The sequence below is a fragment of the Cimex lectularius genome, unplaced genomic scaffold (assembly GCF_000648675.2).
Source record: "Cimex lectularius strain Harlan isolate CLEC.00 unplaced genomic scaffold, Clec_2.1 scaffold84, whole genome shotgun sequence".
NCBI classification, from domain to species: domain Eukaryota; kingdom Metazoa; phylum Arthropoda; class Insecta; order Hemiptera; family Cimicidae; genus Cimex; species Cimex lectularius.
Window position 1 is genome coordinate 107,610 of NW_019392631.1, and position 18,058 is coordinate 125,667.

At 36.0% G+C, this 18,058-nt stretch overlaps 1 protein-coding gene and 2 non-coding genes across 3 annotated transcripts in view; 1 reads left to right on the forward strand and 2 right to left on the reverse strand.

Annotated features, from left to right (window-relative positions):
* Positions 1–9,152: 9,152 nt before the first annotated feature.
* The window catches only part of LOC106662802 (sulfotransferase 1C1-like), a 48,834-nt gene continuing 39,928 nt past the window's right edge, over positions 9,153–18,058 (reverse strand). The window contains exons 2-7 of the mRNA XM_014387152.2: positions 16,983–17,173; positions 16,823–16,922; positions 16,621–16,762; positions 9,924–10,044; positions 9,771–9,865; positions 9,153–9,715 (exon numbers count right to left, since the gene is read on the reverse strand). Of these exons, the coding sequence (XP_014242638.1) occupies positions 9,437–9,715; positions 9,771–9,865; positions 9,924–10,044; positions 16,621–16,762; positions 16,823–16,922; positions 16,983–17,172 (927 nt within the window). The 5' untranslated portion in view covers position 17,173 and the 3' untranslated portion in view covers positions 9,153–9,436. The remainder of the gene's footprint in view (positions 9,716–9,770; positions 9,866–9,923; positions 10,045–16,620; positions 16,763–16,822; positions 16,923–16,982; positions 17,174–18,058) is intronic.
* On the reverse strand, positions 11,387–11,460 carry Trnan-auu. The gene has a single exon. It is a non-coding gene; the product is annotated as a tRNA-Asn (tRNA).
* Positions 17,790–17,863, forward strand: Trnan-auu. The gene has a single exon. It is a non-coding gene; the product is annotated as a tRNA-Asn (tRNA).

Below are 18,058 nucleotides of genomic sequence, written 5' to 3' on the forward strand. Positions count from 1 at the left end.
GGTTGGTTCAAGAAAAAATTACAAGCTTCGTACTTTTCATTTCGCCTTCTCCACACTCTTTCACGCCTATCTTGAGATGGTAAAGCGGTAAACTTATCTGCGAGAAGTACAGAAGACCAATCATCCAAAGACCAATGGCTGTGTTCTTGAGCAAACGTGAGTCTTTGCAACTCTGGGTGTTCTGGTCAATTCTGGTCCTCTTATGGGGCGAAAAGCCGGAAGTCCGTACTGATTTAATCTTCTTGGAAAAGTTTTTGGAAGAAATTTGGACACCTCGAACTTCCCGGAGCTGATGAATCACTTGAACAACTGTAAGGTGCCGGTTTGGCAAAATTCTCAGTCAAAAAACGGACAATCTGCGGTTCTGTCTCTAGGGCGTCCAGAACTGGGCCTTCAATGGTAGGACCCAGTTTTTCGAAAACGTCTAATGGCGTCTCGCAGTGTTTCGTAGGGCACTCTGATGTCAATAGCCGCATACGTGATGGAACGTGTCACACCACGCGCAACATCCTCAGCTTTAAGTGGCATTTTTAAGTTTAATAATTGAAATTATGAAAACAAAGATTAAAACTATACAGTTTACTGCTTCAAAATTCAACTGAGATTGAATAAACATTTTAAATTTCGTAAAAAGTAAACTTTGAAAAATCCTTTATCCTTGTTTTGCATTAGGATTAAGTGTGTTTACCTCTAATTGATATTCCCAACGTAAAACATAGCATAAACAAATATTTATTGGTAAAAACAGTGAGACAAATTATGGACTGAATTTTCTTTTATCGAGAAAATGAAAAAAAAAGCAATTGGGTGGAATTTTTTGCCTTTCTTTTTAGAAGCGTTATAACCATCTCATTTATAATTAATTAAGGTTTTTAGTTGAGATGAAAAAAAGCTAATGGCACGAGAGGGATTCGAACCCACGACCTTCGGCTTGATACGCCGCTGCTCTACCACCTGAGCTATCGTGACCTCGATCCACTCTGACATCAACTCCCCATCTCAACCCTACCTTATGAGTTTTCCCTCCTTTTGCCATTTTTCAAATGTCAAGCGGACCACGAAAATAGTGAATTTAATGAATTAAAATGAAGTGCACTTACTAAAGCTCTCCGTCGCCATTTCAATTGTCGTCGAGAATCCAAACCGATTATACGACATTTGAAAATTGGCAAAAGGAGGGAAAACTCATAAGGTAGGGTTGAGATGGAAAGTTGATGTCCGAGTGGATCGAGGTCACGATAGCTCAAGTGGTAGAGCAGCGGCGTATCAAGCCGAAGGTCGTGGGTTCGAATCCCTCTCGTGCCATTAGCTTTTTTTCATCTCAACTAAAAACCTTAATTAATTGTAAAGTATTAATTGGTCAAGCGAACCACGAAAATAGTGAATTTAACATCTCATTTATGTTAATTCTTTCTACAATTTTGTTTTGACAGCCCCCTTAGATCTGGCTTTATTTCCTTGTATCTCAGGAGTCTGTTTACACTCTCAACAGCTACGTTTTGTACGTAAATGTGTAAGGGTGGAAGGTCGAGGCCGGTTTCCAATGCTGTAGTAAAACAGGTATGTATTGCCCCTGTTATATTGAGACGGGAGTGTTAGTGGAAAGCACTTTTTGAAAAACACTTGGAGTTAAAAACATACGCATTTAGTGTCTTTACGACCGAGGTGGCACACTCTGTCAAATGCCTCTATGACTCAGGAAAACTGCTAAGCAGTAATACTTACTTTCGAGGGTAGAGGATAATGTGTCCACTACTAGTAACCCCTGCTGGACAGTCTAAAATCGAATTGGACGGGGACGGTGTTATGAGAGTTCAACATGGGGATTAATTTTTAGAGCAAGAAGAGTTCAACGATTTTAACTTGGATTGGGAGATGGCTTATAGGTTTGGGTGAAAATGGGTCGCTAGGGGAATTGTTTGGTTTCGGAATTGGGGTTGTGTATGAGAGAAAGTTTCCACTAGATGAGGAAAGAATGTTGGGCGGATTATGGCGTTGGAAAAGGTTGTGATGGATACAATTGCTTTTTTAGGTAGGTTTTAAAGGATTTCCGGAGTGATGATAGAGGCGAATCATTATTTTATGAATAATTTCTATATTACACCACTTTAATCAATGTATGTTAAAAAAATACAGGGTATATATATTTTTTATGCATATATTTTTGTCTAGTTTCTTGTGAAACAAAGTTTTGATCAAACTCTCTAGTATATAGATGCACATTACAAATAAAAAAAATGTTTCGGGACACTTTTTTTCGGAAGTCAGTTAAAATCATAAAAAAATAAATTGGTGATTGGTTGAAGAAGTTGGACACTGTTTTACTAAGAAGACAAAATGTTCTCCAACTTCTTTTTTCGGAACACTGTTTTACTAAGAAGAAAAAATGTTCTCCAACTTCTTTTTTCGGAACACTGTTTTACTAAGAAGAAAAAATGTTCTCCAACTTCTTTTCTCGGAACACTGTTTTACTAAGAAGAAAAAAATGTTCTCAGACTTCTTTTCTCGGAACACTGTTTTATTAAGAAGAAAAAAATGTTCTCCAACTTCTTTTCTCGGAACACTGTTTTACTAAGAAGAAAAAAATGTTCTCCAACTTCTTTTTTCGGAACACTGTTTTATTAAGAAGAAAAAATGTTCTTTAATTTCTTTCTCGGAACACTGTTTTACTAAGAGAAAAAAATGTTCTCAGACTTCTTCAACCAATCACCAATTCATTTCTTTATGGTTTTAATCGACTTACGAAAAAAGGTGTCCCGAAAAAGTTTTTTATGTTTGTAATGTGCATCTATATCCTGGAGAGTTTGATCAAATCTTTCTTTCAGGAGAAACTAGACCAAAAGTATATGCATAAAAAATATATATATAACCCTGTACACCTTTACACACCCAAAATTGCATCCTTAGAAACAGAACTAAACTCACCATCTTCCATTGCACCCCATATAAATGGAGACCCTCCCCAATGGGACAATGACAATCCCCAGATGGCGTACTAGCACACGTAGTAATACAGAAATATAATACCTGCGCTAATTATTTTAAAAATTGAATTATATCTTTGTAATAACATTCTCTTCAGTCTTGAATGATGCGGAGATTTACAGGTTTGAAGTCTTTTTTAATACTATCTTTTCAAATAGCTTACTCAGAGAGCTACATAAGATAAGGTCGAATCTAAAAGGCAATTTTTTCCTCATCTTTGTTTGTCTTTCCTCGGTTTTCGAGTCCTTCCACTTTCCCTGTCGTTGGAAGGTGCGATCTGCTGGAACGTCTCGATGTGGAAAACGAGCTTGGTATTCTCCCCTTGCAGCAGTAGCATTAGTGTTGGAGTAACCGTATATGAAATGCATATCCGCAAGATGTGCATTAGGAAACAGGACATAATTTAAATCCCCAACCTGAAGAAATTGTCAGCTGATTGAATTGAACATTAAAGAACTGACTCGAAACTCAAGAGCTAGACGGATTTCCTGGCAAAATTGAACATGCCCCCTATATCGACACGAGTTTTTTTTTCCAGCAAAATGCAAAATTTTTGTGCTTTCCAGAAGCGCAACCCAAAAAAGTGGCTACACCGCTGGAAGCTAATTGAATGGAGAACTTTTGACGGAATTTGCAAAGTACCACGAGTTTATAGTAATTAACAGTTGCCAATCAACATTTTCAAAAAATTTCAAATTTTAACATTTTTGTATTTTCTGAATTTCTAGTACAGGATTTTTTCAACAATTCTGCAATCTAAATAAGTTTTCTTACAGTAAATTTAAGTTCTCTCACGTGTTACAAACCAGGTTTTTCTACACTCAATAATTCTGAAGTTTATAAGCCATTAATACTATCTTTTCAAATAGCTTCCTAAGCACCGTGGACCCATTAGTAAACAAAATAAAACAACAATTAAAAGGGATCGACACAGTTGGGAAGAAGGCTACATAGGGAACGAAGCAGCAGACAGGGCGGCCAAAGAAGCAGCCAGAGGACTTCACGACGCTTCCCAACCAATACGCCCAACGGATCTCAAGTTATTAATTTCAAATACGATAAAAGAAGAATGGAAAAACGGCTGGGCTCGGAAAAATAGAAATAACCCTGCCAAACTGTGGCAGATTAAGAAAGACGTCGGTCCCTGGTTCACGGAAAATGGGTCATAAAGGGAAAAGGTCATACTGACAAGACTACGCATAGGTCATACAAGAATTACGCACGGGCACTTTCTAGCAGGAAAGCGACGCATAGGTAACAGTTATGCAAGGTTAGAGTAACAGTCGAGCACCTTTTCAATTGTAGAAGGCTCGACGTTCATAGGCAATATTTTGGAATATCGTCGGACCTGTGCGTAGTCTTGGGGCACGGCAGCGGGCACAAATCGCTGTACCGGTACCTCAGGGCTATAGGGATTTTCAAATGTATACAGTTTATGTGTGTTTGTGCTGTGCTTGTGTTGTGTCTGAAGTGTTTATGTCATGTTGTGTGGTGTTTATGTTAATATATTAGGATGAATGTAATTTATTAGCGTGAGAGGAAGGGGTTATTTACCCCGCCCCGAGGAATATCGAGTACTCTGGGGAAGTGAATGTGACCAGACTTCTATGTTCACGGCGATATATATGTTATGTATTGTATGTTGTGTATCTATTCTTAAATTGACAACTTGAGGTACTAACAAGAGGCTAGCTTTTTAAAATAACGACGTAATATACAAGTAAAAGCAGAGAGTCAGCAACCAGATCGAGATGCTCAAATGGCTGCAGTTCAATACAAAATACTCGAGAAAGAGAGGAACGAGAAGGAATACACGCGGAGGGCCGGCGATGATTTCAGCTGTTTGTCGGCCCATAAACCTTCTACGTCATATATATACATAAAGCCATTTAGTGTACCAAAAAATAAACTCGAAAAATTAAAAAAAAAAACCAAAACCTGAAATTACTTTTTTACCAGTGAGATTTGGACACACAGTTCTTTGTTGCATATGGTTAGTAAAAGTGCCTCCTGAAACTTTCGACACTCATCGCCAGTCACCCTGTATATGTGTGTGTGTGTGTGTGTGTGTGTGTGTGTGTGTGTGTGTGTGTGTGTGTGTGCGTGCGTGCGCGCGTGTATATATATTATATACACTTATTATACAATTATTTATATATATATTTCCAAGTTAAATGTTTCAGTTAAATTATAACCGTGGGAAATAGGGAGTAACAACAATGTTCCATTTCTAATCTAAACAAGCCCCAAATGGGACATTTCGTGTGGAAATGCCCCATATTACTTCCATACAGGCTACAAAACGTAGGCACAAAGATTTAACATCCCCTGAAGTTAATGACTGTTTTTTTCAAACTTCTGCAAAAATGTTGGTGTAGGTTGTGATAACAACTCTTCAAAATTGTGGTTATGTCAATTTGTGTTGTTCTACACAGCAATTAGTCAAAACTGACCGTACGCTAAAACTATGATGAAAAATGAAAAAGAATATTCTGTTAAAAGATGATAAAAAAACCATTAGCACTCATAATCAATGAGGGTACCTACCGGGTTATATGAACACTCAGAGGGCGGAAGAATGCGGGGCCGCTAGATTCGAACCCGGGACCTTTAACTTACATGATGAAACGTGTCAACGGCTAAACCGTTGCGGCCACCGACGCCCCCTGCAGACAGTTTAATAACACCATTCCTCAAATCCAAACTGCTGAAGCATTGTTTAGACCTAATGCAATCCACCCGATAAAGTTTTTATTTATCGCCTACATGTGATAGGACATATTTCCAATGAGTTTCTAACTTGAGCGATTTCTCATTGCTGTTCATTTTTGGTATCAGAAGTGCCTAAAGTCAGCGCTCTTTAATAACCTTGTTACGAAGTAATGTTAACGAAGTCCCGGCCCGAGCTTTCCTTTCAACGATTAAGCTTGGATTTATGGACACTTTCAGGCGTCAATTATCAGCCCGGGGTGATTTATTTTTTCCACCGGCCGGCTCACTCGCTCCTTTTCCACCCTATTTTCCGGTGATTACATTTTCAAGATGTGGGTTGACAAGGGACCCGAAGAAAAACTGCGTATTAAATCGAAATATTTCTACTTTCATTTGTACTAAAATAACGATTTATCGGAGGCAAATTTGAAATCATTCATTGGCGAATCTTCGAATTGAATAAGTAGATGCAGTTTAATTAATTAATTATCGTTATTCCATAAGGCATAATAATAGTTTTAGATGTATATAGATCGTTGTACCTTCATGTTTCTGATAAGTATTATTTATTTAACAAATGTGTTTATTTGCGTGAATGGAGGGGCTTATCCCCCTTATACCCTGAAGAATATCGAGTACCCTGGAGTAGAATGAACCACGTCTGTTGTGTGAATGTAATTTATTAGCGCGAAGGCAGGGATTATCCCCAATTACCCCAAGGAATATCTAGTATCTAGGGTAGTGACTCTGACTATGTCAATGTAATTTATTTGCGTGAATGGAGGGGCTTATCCCCCTTATACCCTGAAGAATATCGAGTACCCTGGAGTAGAATGAACCACGTCTGTTGTGTGAACGAAATTTATTAGCGGGAATGGCTGGGTTTATCTCTAATTATCTCGAAGAATATCAAGTACTCTATGGTAGTTTGGATGCTCACCAGACTCTTGTTTCTGTGTATTTGTGTTTGTTTTTTGTGTTATTTTATCCGCAAATGACGAGGCCCTGAGGTACAGAGAGACTACAAATCATAAAACATCATACTCCGGTTGGAGGTATTATTGAATATGTGGTCCTTCAATTATTACTCTGTATTGTACATTAGCCAAGCTTTAGATAAAAACTGATAGATACAAAAGAGAAAGACAAAATGTAAAATATGGTTTATTGCGTCAAGTCCAATGGTATAATATGGCCAAACCTACTGGGCGTGCAACAACCATAGAAGAACAGAATTTTCTAATCACGCTGTTTAGTTGAAGCATAATTTTCCCTTTTTTATGGAAGAAATAAAAATCGTGGATATTGAAATTGTACTTGGACGCATTGTTAAAAGAGTCCATGTACACATTGTTATAAAAAATTTTCTACACAAATTATTTATGTATTTATGTATTCTATTATGTTTAGTGGTCTAATTTACCAAATTACTTCATTCAATTAATTATTCCTTTTACGTAAGGTTTTGGTTGAAATGAAAAAGTTAGTGCCACCAGCGGGATTCTAACCCACGACCTTCGGCTTTATTTATTTTTAATGTAAATATTATCTCTATGTTACGAAATTACCTGAATTTTGGTTAAAAAATTTATACTTTTATTATGTTGTTGTAATGCACTGAGAAAGCCAAAAATATAACCGAAAGCTGATGAAAGAAGAGGCATAATTTTCACTTTTTTATGGAAGAAATAAAAATCGTGGATATTGAAATTGTACTTGGACGCAGATTGTTAAAAGTGTGTATGTTTGTCCAAAAAAACTGTAATTCTAAAGACTGTTTTTTATCAAAAATTTTCTTCCATTGTATAAATTCATTTTTTTAATCTAAATTTTTCTAGCATTGTATAAATAAATTCATTTTTTTCTCACCTTCTACATGTATTTGTAAAATTTAAACAATGTTTATGTATCCCGACTCTGAAGATGATCTCAATAAAGGTCGAAACGTAGGCACGATAAAGAAAATGTTTTTCTAAAGCCTACGTCACACCAGACCGCATCTCACCATCTCCGAGTAATCATAGCTAATGTATAAATTGTTATAAAAATTATCTACACAAATTATTTATGTATGATATTACTTTATTTTTAATGTTTAGTGGTCTAATTGACCAAATTACTTTTTTCAGTTAATTATTCCTTTTACCTAAGGTTTTGGTTGAAATGAAAAAGTTAGTGTCACCTGCGGGATTAGAACCCACGACCTTTGGCTTTATTTCTTTTAAATGTATATATTATCTCATGTTACAAAATTGCCTGGATTTTGGTGAAAAATTATTATACTTTTATTATGGTGTAGTATGCTGAGAAATCGAAAATCTGGTGTACACCGGGTGTCCCAGTTCCTTCCGACGAAACTCAGGGAATCGATTGGAGAAAATTTTCGGAAAGTTCTCTATTTTGAAGATATTCGTTAATTTAGGTTTTTTCAATTTTTCACTACCTTACCACATAAAAAACGCTTACAACTTCCAAAATGTTGAGACTACAACAAATCCAATTACACCATTTGAAAGAACGCTAAATTTGCTGTAAGATACTTCTTTGCAATAATATGAATGACATAAAATGTTAGCCAACATCAGTTGGAACATGTCAAAATAACAAAATTTAAAATTTTGGTCATGATTGCACGTTGTACTGAGGTTACAAAAAAATACCTACAACTTATCAAATTTTACAAAAACTTCTTCATCTAACATGCTTTACGTTGATATATCCAGGTTTTTAAATAACGTTCTAGTAGAGTTGAAAAATAACAATTGAATGTTCGAAAACGTGAGCTAAGGTAAATTTTAAGGGGGGGGGGTAATATGAAGAAATTTTTGTGAAATTTGACAAGTTGTAGGTATTTTTTTGTAACCTCAGTAGAACGTGCAATCATGACCAAAATTTTAAATTTTGTAGTTTTGACATGTTCCAACTGAGATTGGCTAACATTTTATGTCATTCAGATTATTGCAAAAAGTATCTTCCAGCAAATTTAGCGTTCTTTCAAATGGTGTAATTGGATTTGTTGCAGTCTCAACATTTTGGAAGTTGTAAGCGTTTTTATGTGGAAGATAGTGAAAAGTTGAACAAACCTAAATTGACGAATATCTTCAAAATAGAGAACTTGCCGAAAATTTTCTCCTGAGCATTTTTTGCTCCAAATGAAGAGTAGAATCGATTCCCTGAGTTTCATCAGAAGTAACTGGGGCACCCTGTACAAAACTATCGTATTGTAATTGAGGGACCACATACGCAACAATATATCAAACCAGAGAATAATCAAATTGGTAGATAATGGAATTATCTTATAAAACATCATAACTTGACTGGAGAATCATTAAAAAAATTAGTAGGCTTATAGGGTCAGAAAAGAAAAATAATACTACGGAAGAGAGGGCTAGCGATGGACTATTTAGTTTGACCAGCCTAAAACTATAAAAATAAAAAAATAATTACAATCTTTGTAACTTTTAAGCTTATGTATTTTCTACATTGAATTACTGTTGTATTTTTTTTAACAATCTTTGGCATAACTTAAATACGTAATACTGATACTAGGCATCAAACTTTTTATAAGTAATAATAATAAGTAATACTAATACTAGATATCGAACTTTTTATTTTATTTTAAGTTTACTAGTGAGGTTTGTGAGAATTCCCCTCGAGATGTGACAGGGTTATCTTAGGGAGCTAAATATCATTCAAAATGTTGAGCTTACTCAAACTTTTTTGAAGAATTATTATATATCTAATAATTGTAAGGAAAATTGGAGTTGGCTATTTTCGACCTGCTCCACACGTCGATTTCATTGCTCTCCTTATCTGAAAGTGCCGTTTTCCAGCTGCCGACCACTCCTTCCCTCATAAAACCGCCAGCCTTGCTCTTTTTGAGTAGTTTCTCGTAATTGACAGACTCGTTGGTCTTCATGCTGTTGAAGGTGAGGTGATCCAAGAATCTACGCTTCACGTCTTCCGGAATGACGACGTTCAGGAAGTCGGCCGTGCGTTTCGCTACTCCTTCGAGATCCTGAAAATAAATTAGTTATTAGAGGAGCCGTTTGGGATGTGGGCGAACAGCGTACCTTTTTCATCTCTTCGTATGTATTGAACAGCACGTTCGGCTCATCTCTCATTTCCCAGTATTCAAGGACGTTTTCCCAGAACGAGCCGTATAGAACTACATGTTACAGTTAGCTAGATTTGCCCCTTTGTTCAATTGATTTTTTTTTATTCACCTTTGTCTTCGAGAAACGCTTGTACGAAATGATCCATACTGCCTTCATAGGACAGCCAAGCCTGGTGATGGTGAAAAAAAGAAACGGCGACATCTTTGGGATTTCTGTACACGTAGATTATCTAAATTGCAATGAGCAGAAATATTAACTTCCCTGACGATAAAACACCAAAAATATTTGCTTTCATCAATGTAAAAACCGAACGCTAAAATTAACTTTTTTTAAGTAAGGTATTGGCTGAGATAAAAAAGTCAGTGTCACGAGCGGGATTCGAACCCACGATCTTCGGCTAATACGCCGCTGCTCTATCACTTGAGCTATTGCGACTTCGATCCTCTCAAGTGGTAGAGCAACGGCGTATTTAGCCGAAGGTCGTGGGTTTGAATCCCGCTCGTGACACTGACTTTTTTAACTCAGCCAATACATAACAAGAATAATTAATTGAAAGAAGTAACTTGGTCAATTGACCACTAAAACGTAAAATGGATTAATATTTAATAAGTAAAAGAAGTATCACTTCACTAAACAGCTCCCAGTGCCACTTCATAAGTCGCCGGGTATCCAATCCCGATTAAACGACATTTGAAAATGGCAAAAAAGGGGGAAAATTGGAACGGTTGTAGGCTGAGATGGGGAGTTGGTATCCGAGTGGATCGAAGTCACGATAGCTCAAGTGGCTAGAGCAGCGGCGTATTGAGCCGAAGGTCGTGGGTTCGAATCCCGCTCATGACACTAACTTTTTTATTTCAACCAAAACCTTACATAAAAGATTAATTAATTGAAAGAAGTGATTTAATCAATTGACCACTAAAACATAAATGGGCTAACATTAACTTTAGTTTAAGTAACTTGAATAGTTGGCAATCTAATTAAAAATTATACAATATTAAATAACAGAATCCTTTAGGGGAAAAAATGCATTTCGAGAACCTTGATTTCTTGCTCTGACAGGATTTTTAAAGAATTGAATTTGAACTTAAAGAATATAAATTACGAAAATGCGAGAAGTCAATTAATTATATAACTTGTGTAATCAAAGAAGTGAGTTGCTGTACCTTTATTGTAGTATATTTAGGGTTCCGACAAGGCATTTATCTTCTCTTTACAACATGCCAGAGATTGAAAATGTCTATCACTTTATAGCGATTTGTCCCTGCTTTAAAAAGTTCAAGGTAAAATTCTTTCATAAAAGACTCTTTCACAAGGACTTTTAACATATGTTAATTGCTAAGAGAAGTGTTACGTTCAATTAATTATTATAAAACTGTATGGAACTATCGATATTTATTCAAAATTTCGAATTTCAAATGGATTTGTTCAAAATGCTTTTATTTGCCAGTCTAACTTTTTTTTCATTATTAATAGTTATTAATTCCATTATATATAGTGGTCTATTGATAGAATTATATCTTTCAATTAATTACTCTTTTTATGTAAGGTTTTGGCTGAAATGAAAATGCTAGTGTCACGAGCGGGATTCGAACCCACGACCTTCGGCTCAATACGCCGCTGCTCTAACCACTTGAGCTATCGTGACTTCGATTCACTCAGACCAACTCCCCATCTCAACCTACAACCTTTTGAATTTCCCTCCTTTTTGCCGTTTATCAATCAGGATTCGATTCTCAGCGACTTATGAAGTGGCCTCGGGGCGCTGTTAGTGAAGTTATACTTCGTTTTACTTATTAAATCCATTATATTTAGCGGTCTATTGACCAAACTATATCTTTCAATTAATTATTCTTTTTATGGAAGGTTTTGGCTGAAATGAAAAGGCATTTGTCAAGCAAAAGCTGCAGCAAAATAAAGCAGCAGGGTATTGAGCCAAAGGTCGTAGGTTCGAATCCCGCTCGGGGCACTAGCTTTTTCATTTCCGCCAAAGCCATACATAACAAAAATAATAGTTATTTATATTCAGCTTTCTCTCGGATTGAGTAAATATTCATATGCTTATTATATAATTTTCTTTATTATATTACATTATCATGTAATTTTAGTATTAATGTTATTATCGTTATTGATTTAATTTATTTAAATTTTTCCTTTTCAATATCCCTTATATTTTTAAGATAGATGTAGGTGTATTTTTTCTACATCGAGTAAATAAAAGATAATTATTATAAACTGTATTTATTTATAAACGAAAAAATGATGATTTGTTTTACTGATATATCACTGAATGTTCAATGTTCAAAAATTTAATTGTTTATTTGTTATGTACATACATGTTTATAACTAAGCAACAATTCCGCTGATGGTCATTGACCAAGCGCATGTCTAATAAGGCGCGTTTTTGTTGGTTTTTTGAAAGTGAAATCTTCCGTTTGTTAATATTTTTATTTCGCCGTTCTGATTGCTCAAAACTGTAAAGCTATCAGTTTATCAATAACCAACAAATTTTTAAAAACCAAATAATTTTTAAGTAAACTAGGTGATAAATGTTGTTCATGAAACTAATATGAAATTTTTTTAGCACCTCCAGAGTCCCTTAAACATACATTTTTGTTTGAATTTAAATTTATGCATTTCTTTACTCCTATAAATTTTTCCCGTTTTTGAGAAGTCGTTATAGGATATAAGAATGAAACGGCTCTAATTTTTTTTTGCTTGATGATGACGTGCAGCCACTGTGCACTGGTTAATAAATTAAGGTAATAAATAAATACCAATCTATACGGTAGCTCATTTAACAAATTATGTATACAGAGTGTCTAATCTAATGAGCCCACCCCATTTTTTTTTCTTTGCGGTTCTAGATTGGAAAAAAGTATGAATTTTTTAAAGATATGATTTCACACTTTTCTCTCTACTTGGGCTGATTTTCCCCTTCAAAATATTTGCAGTAGAAGGCAGTAAAAAAAGGTTTCGACCTAACGCATTAGAACAGCATTCCGGCTATTTTCAAAAAATCATATCTCCGGTTCCATCGGACCGATTTTAATAACTCAGTGCTCATTTTTCTCGGCAAAAAATTTAGTTTCAAAGAAAAATGTGTAAAATGGGGTTCTCATTTAAAATTAAGTATTCGAATTCGTCTTACGTCGAAAAAAATAAATCAACCTTACATGAACAAACTTAAAGGTGGCCATTCACGATCACTCCAAATGGAACCTCGCCAAGCCGTATAGCTCCATTTGGAGTGCCTGAAATTTGAGGGTCATTCACGACCGCTCCACAGCCAGTCGCTCCGAACGTCAACCAGTGAATTACCTTCTCAAAATGGATGACGATCTCTTGTCTTCTGTTTATTTACATATTAAAAGCAAAAAATCGAAGAGAAAATGGTGTAAGAAGTGGCTCCTGAACAGAAGCCGTCATACCCACATCAATTTGATGAAAGAACTTTCCCTTGAACCCGCTGATTGGAGGAACTATTTAAGGATGGATGAAACGTCTTATTTATTCATTATATTTAGTGTTCTATTGACCAAATTACTAATTATTTCAATTATTTCATCTTTTTTGTAAGGTTTTGGTTGAAATGAAAAAGCTAGTGCCACGAGCGGGATCTGAATCCACGACCTTCGGCTAAATACGCCGCTGCTCTACCACTTGAGCTATCGTGACTTCGATCCTCTCCGACACCAAAAAATGGCAAAAACAGAGAAAATTCGAAAGGTTGTAGGTTGAGAAACAGTAAACCTGAAGTCAATACAAATTTTTGGTTGCATATAGGAACCCCTTCGTGTGGCTTTTATTGCGACTGTATTTATTAGCGCACATGGATGAGTGTAAATGTGTGCGGTCGAGTTTGAGACGGAATGTACCTCACTCGTCAAAGTAGTCTTGGTTAATGTAAGTATGTGGTATGAAGGGATAGGGCACTGGAGTAATACAACAACCTCGGTGACTATCCCGAATGTGTGAATGTATTTATAGGCGCAAATGTGTAGTATGTATAGACGGGTTTGCGGCGGAGTACCCCATGGACCTGTCAATTCCACGCCTGAAAAATGACAAAAAAGGAGGGAAAATTCGAAAGGTAGGTTGAGATGGGAGGTTGGTGTCCGAGTGGATCGAAGTCACGATAGCTCAAGTGGTTAGCGCAGCGGCGTATTTAGCCGTAGGCCATGGATTCAAATCCCGCTCGTGGCACTAGCTTTTTCGTTTCAACCAAAACCTTACAAAAAAAGAGCCGAATGTCGTGGATTCGAATCCCCTCGTGACACTATTTTTTCATTTTAACCAAAACCTTACAAAAAAAAAAGATTAACGTCTTATTTATATTTACTCCAGCTTGTTAACGCCTTGATTAGAAAACAAAAGACAGTCATGAGAGAAATCATCACTACATGAAAGGTTGGCAACCACATTACGATTTCTCGCTACAGGGATGAACTACAAAGAACTTAAGTTTTCTACTACGATTTCTTATTAGCTCTTAGGAGTTATCAATACGGCATTTCTCGTTGCATTTGTATCCTTTGTTTTGAAAACGTCGACCAACTTGTTGAGGATCGAATTTTCTATCGTGGTAATCAGTGTCCACCACTATCCATAAACATGGTAAACTTTCATACAATTCAATCACCTCAACAATAAAATCTCGATTGGATGTCATTACAAATAAAGAATAAACGTTTTTGACTTTTTGAGAATGTACGACGGAGATGTTTGCTCAGTGACAGAAAGACGGAGACTGCGCCAAAAAAACGAGCGTTTTCCCATTCACGACCAGGCCAGCGCGCCAAAATCCCCACCCTCCACGCCAGATTTTCCCATTCACGAACGCGCCATAGATATTTGGAGTGGCGCGATGGAGTTTGGACCGGTCGAATATTCGGCACAGCCGGCCACGCCAGTTTTGCCATTGACGTGGTTTTTGGAATTGCATCGCTCCGTTTGGACTGCTAGGAGAGACCGTGAATGGCCACTTTTACTTGTAGGAATCTGAAAATTCCGTTGTATGCCATATTGGATATCTGCCTGTATGACAGATTGCAGATTGAAAGGCTTTGTTATTTTTTTTAAATTCGCAATTCTTTCAAGTAATCTTTCTCCTCTTATTTCGTGTTCCGGGCATATAATTATTATATGCATCATACCCATGCATATGCAATAAAAATATATTAAAATTAAAAATTACCAAAGTTTATCAATAACCAAAATATTTTTAAAAAAACCAAATTAGGTCATATTTTCTGTGTAACTAGAAAGTTCGTTGTAGCACCTCTAGAGACCAATAAAATAAACTTTTGTTAAAATTTAAATTTACTGATTTTTTGACCGCTAAACTCAGTTAACGGAATGTTTAATTAACACTATAATTAAAAAACGGCTAAAAGGATTTTAACGTCAACCATTGAAGACCATTTGAAAGAAGAACATAGCTTTTTAATGTAAATTTTGTATGTACTATTAAAATATAAATAATATTAATTCACTACTTTTGTGGTCCGCTTGACCAATTAATACATGACAATTAATTAAGGTTTTTAATTGAGATGAAAAAAGTTAATGGCACGAGAGGGATTCGAACCCATGACCTTCGGCTAGATACGCCGCTGCTCTACCACGTGAGCTATCGTGACCTCGATCCCCTCGGACATCAACTCCCCATTTCAACCCCACCTTATGAGTTTTCCCTCCTTTTGCCATTTTTAAATTGTCGTGTAATCGGTTTGGATTCTCGACGACAATTGTATTAATTGGTCAAGCGGACCACGAAATTAGTGAATTTAATGATTAAAATGAAGTACACTTCACTAAAGCTCTCCGTGGCCATTTCAATTGTCGTCGAGAATCCAAACCGATTACACGACATTTGAAAAATGGCAAAAAGGAGGGAAAACTCATAAGGTGGGGTTGAGATAGGAAGTTACCTTAGGAACCTTAATTAATTGTAATAAATAATATTTCTATCAATTTGATAAAGTTAAATAATAAATAAAAAATAAATTTAAATTCAAACAAAAAATTAAATTTAGATTCTCTAGAGGTGCTAAAACAAAATTGCATATTAGTTTCACGAAAAAGTTATGACCATGTTCACTTGAAAACTGTTTCGTTTTTAGAAATTTTTTGGTTATTGGTAAACTTTGATAGCTTTGACTATATTTTTGTTCCAATTTACATAAAAAATCTGTAAAATGATAGATTCACATTGCGGATTTGAGGAAAGTACAACGACGAAATAAAAAATTAAAAAACGAAAAATCTCATCTTTAAAAAAAAATTATTTAGATTCTCTAGAGGTGCTAAAACCAAATTGCATATTAGTTTCACAAAAAAAAAAATTACGACCATGTTCTCTTTAAAACGATATGGTTTTCAGACATTTTTTGGTTTTTGGTAAACTTTGATAGCTTTGACTATATTTTTGTTCCAACTTACATCAAAAATCTGTAAAATGATATTCACGTAGCGATTTGAGCAAAGTACAACGACGAAATAAAAGATTAAAAAACGAAAAATCTCATCTTTCAAAACAAAACAAAAATTGTCGAAACCAAGGTTTATTCAGAAATAGTGGCGGATACGATTTCGATATTTTGGAGTGTAGATTCACCAAAAAAAGTTTGGTCCACATCCGTGACCCACCAACATGGTCCTCCCCTTGTAAGTATAATGTTTCCAATTGTTATTGTATGTTGTACAGAAAATCAATAAAGACATTTATTTATCTATCCGAACGCTACTTATATCTGTAACGAATGAATTCATAAAATATGTACTTCTAGCCTTAAAGGTAACTTACTTTTGGCTTTACTTCGAACAACTGTTTGGGAAGCAGGTATATCGGGAGGTGACTCTTGATTACTCTTGGTGACTTAGCTTTTTCCACTCTAGTTATGCTGTCTTCGGTCTCATCCGGTAACATTCCTCCAATGGCGTTGAACCTTGAAATTGAATTTTTTGACGTTAACAACAGAAACTAATACAAATAAAACCTGTCGTACTCCAAAAATACGGATCTGTGATAGAGAAAACTAGATTTGGCCAGGTCGAAATCGAAGTCGTTCATCATCAACCAGACCATCTCTTGAGTCCATGTAGTGCCTGTCAACAACATTCAACTCTTCCAGGACAATTTAAGACAAGGTTTAGACGATTTTTTACCGCATTTCGGATACGTGATGACCCAGACGTCGTCCGGCCGCACGCGTAAGTTCCTGATTCTTTCCGACTGGTCCAAGTAGGTCTCCGGCATCAAACATTTCCCCGGAGGAATTCTGTATATGGCGTGCGGTACGTCTTTCCCCGACTCCGAGATGAGAAGTGCGATTGTCGGGTCCGTGCTCATATCCATTCTGGAATAATTTCGCTTGTTTATCAAATCTTGCCATCTCTTTTATTTGATTAATTTTAATGTGTGGTGTTTAGTGACAGTTAATTAATCGTGAGATGCGTTCTGGTGTGACGTAGGTTTAGAAAAACATTTTCTTAATCGTGCCAACGTTTCGATCTTTATTGAGATCATCTTCAGGGCCCAAAGTGTTTGTTTTCCATGTAGATGTATCATTCTTGTGTGTCGTATTGAGAGGGCCACTTTGAGCTCTGAAGATGATCTCAATAAAGATCGAAACGTTGGCACGATAAAAAAAAATGTTTTTCTAAACCTACGTCACACCAGACCGCATCTCACGATCTCCAAATAATCATTCATTTTAATCAATTAATTAATCCTTATGTAAGGTAGTGGTTGAAATGAAAAAGTTAGTGTCACGAGCGGGCTTCGAACCCACGACCACGAAATATAATAGATTTAATAAGTAAAACGAAGTATATCTTCACTAAGAGCTCTCCGTAGCCATTACATTTGTCGCCGAGAATGGAATCCTGATTACACATTTGCAAAATGGCAAATAGGGGGGGAAAATTCTAATGGTATGTTGAGATAGGTAGTTGGTGTCCGAGTGGATCGAAGTCACGATAGCTCAAGTGGTTAGAGCAACGGCGTATTGAGCCGAAGGTCGTGGGTTCGAATCCCGCTCGTGACACCAACTTTTTCATTTACATAAAGATTAATTAATTGAAAGAAGTTTAGGCAATCGGACCACGAAATGTAATAGAATTAATTTTAATGTTTTCTGTCGGAAATCTTTATGTCGTAGGAAGTGTATTATAAAAACCATTCTTCATTATGTTCAACTAAATATATTTTTCTGTAACTATACGGAATAACGTAACAAACT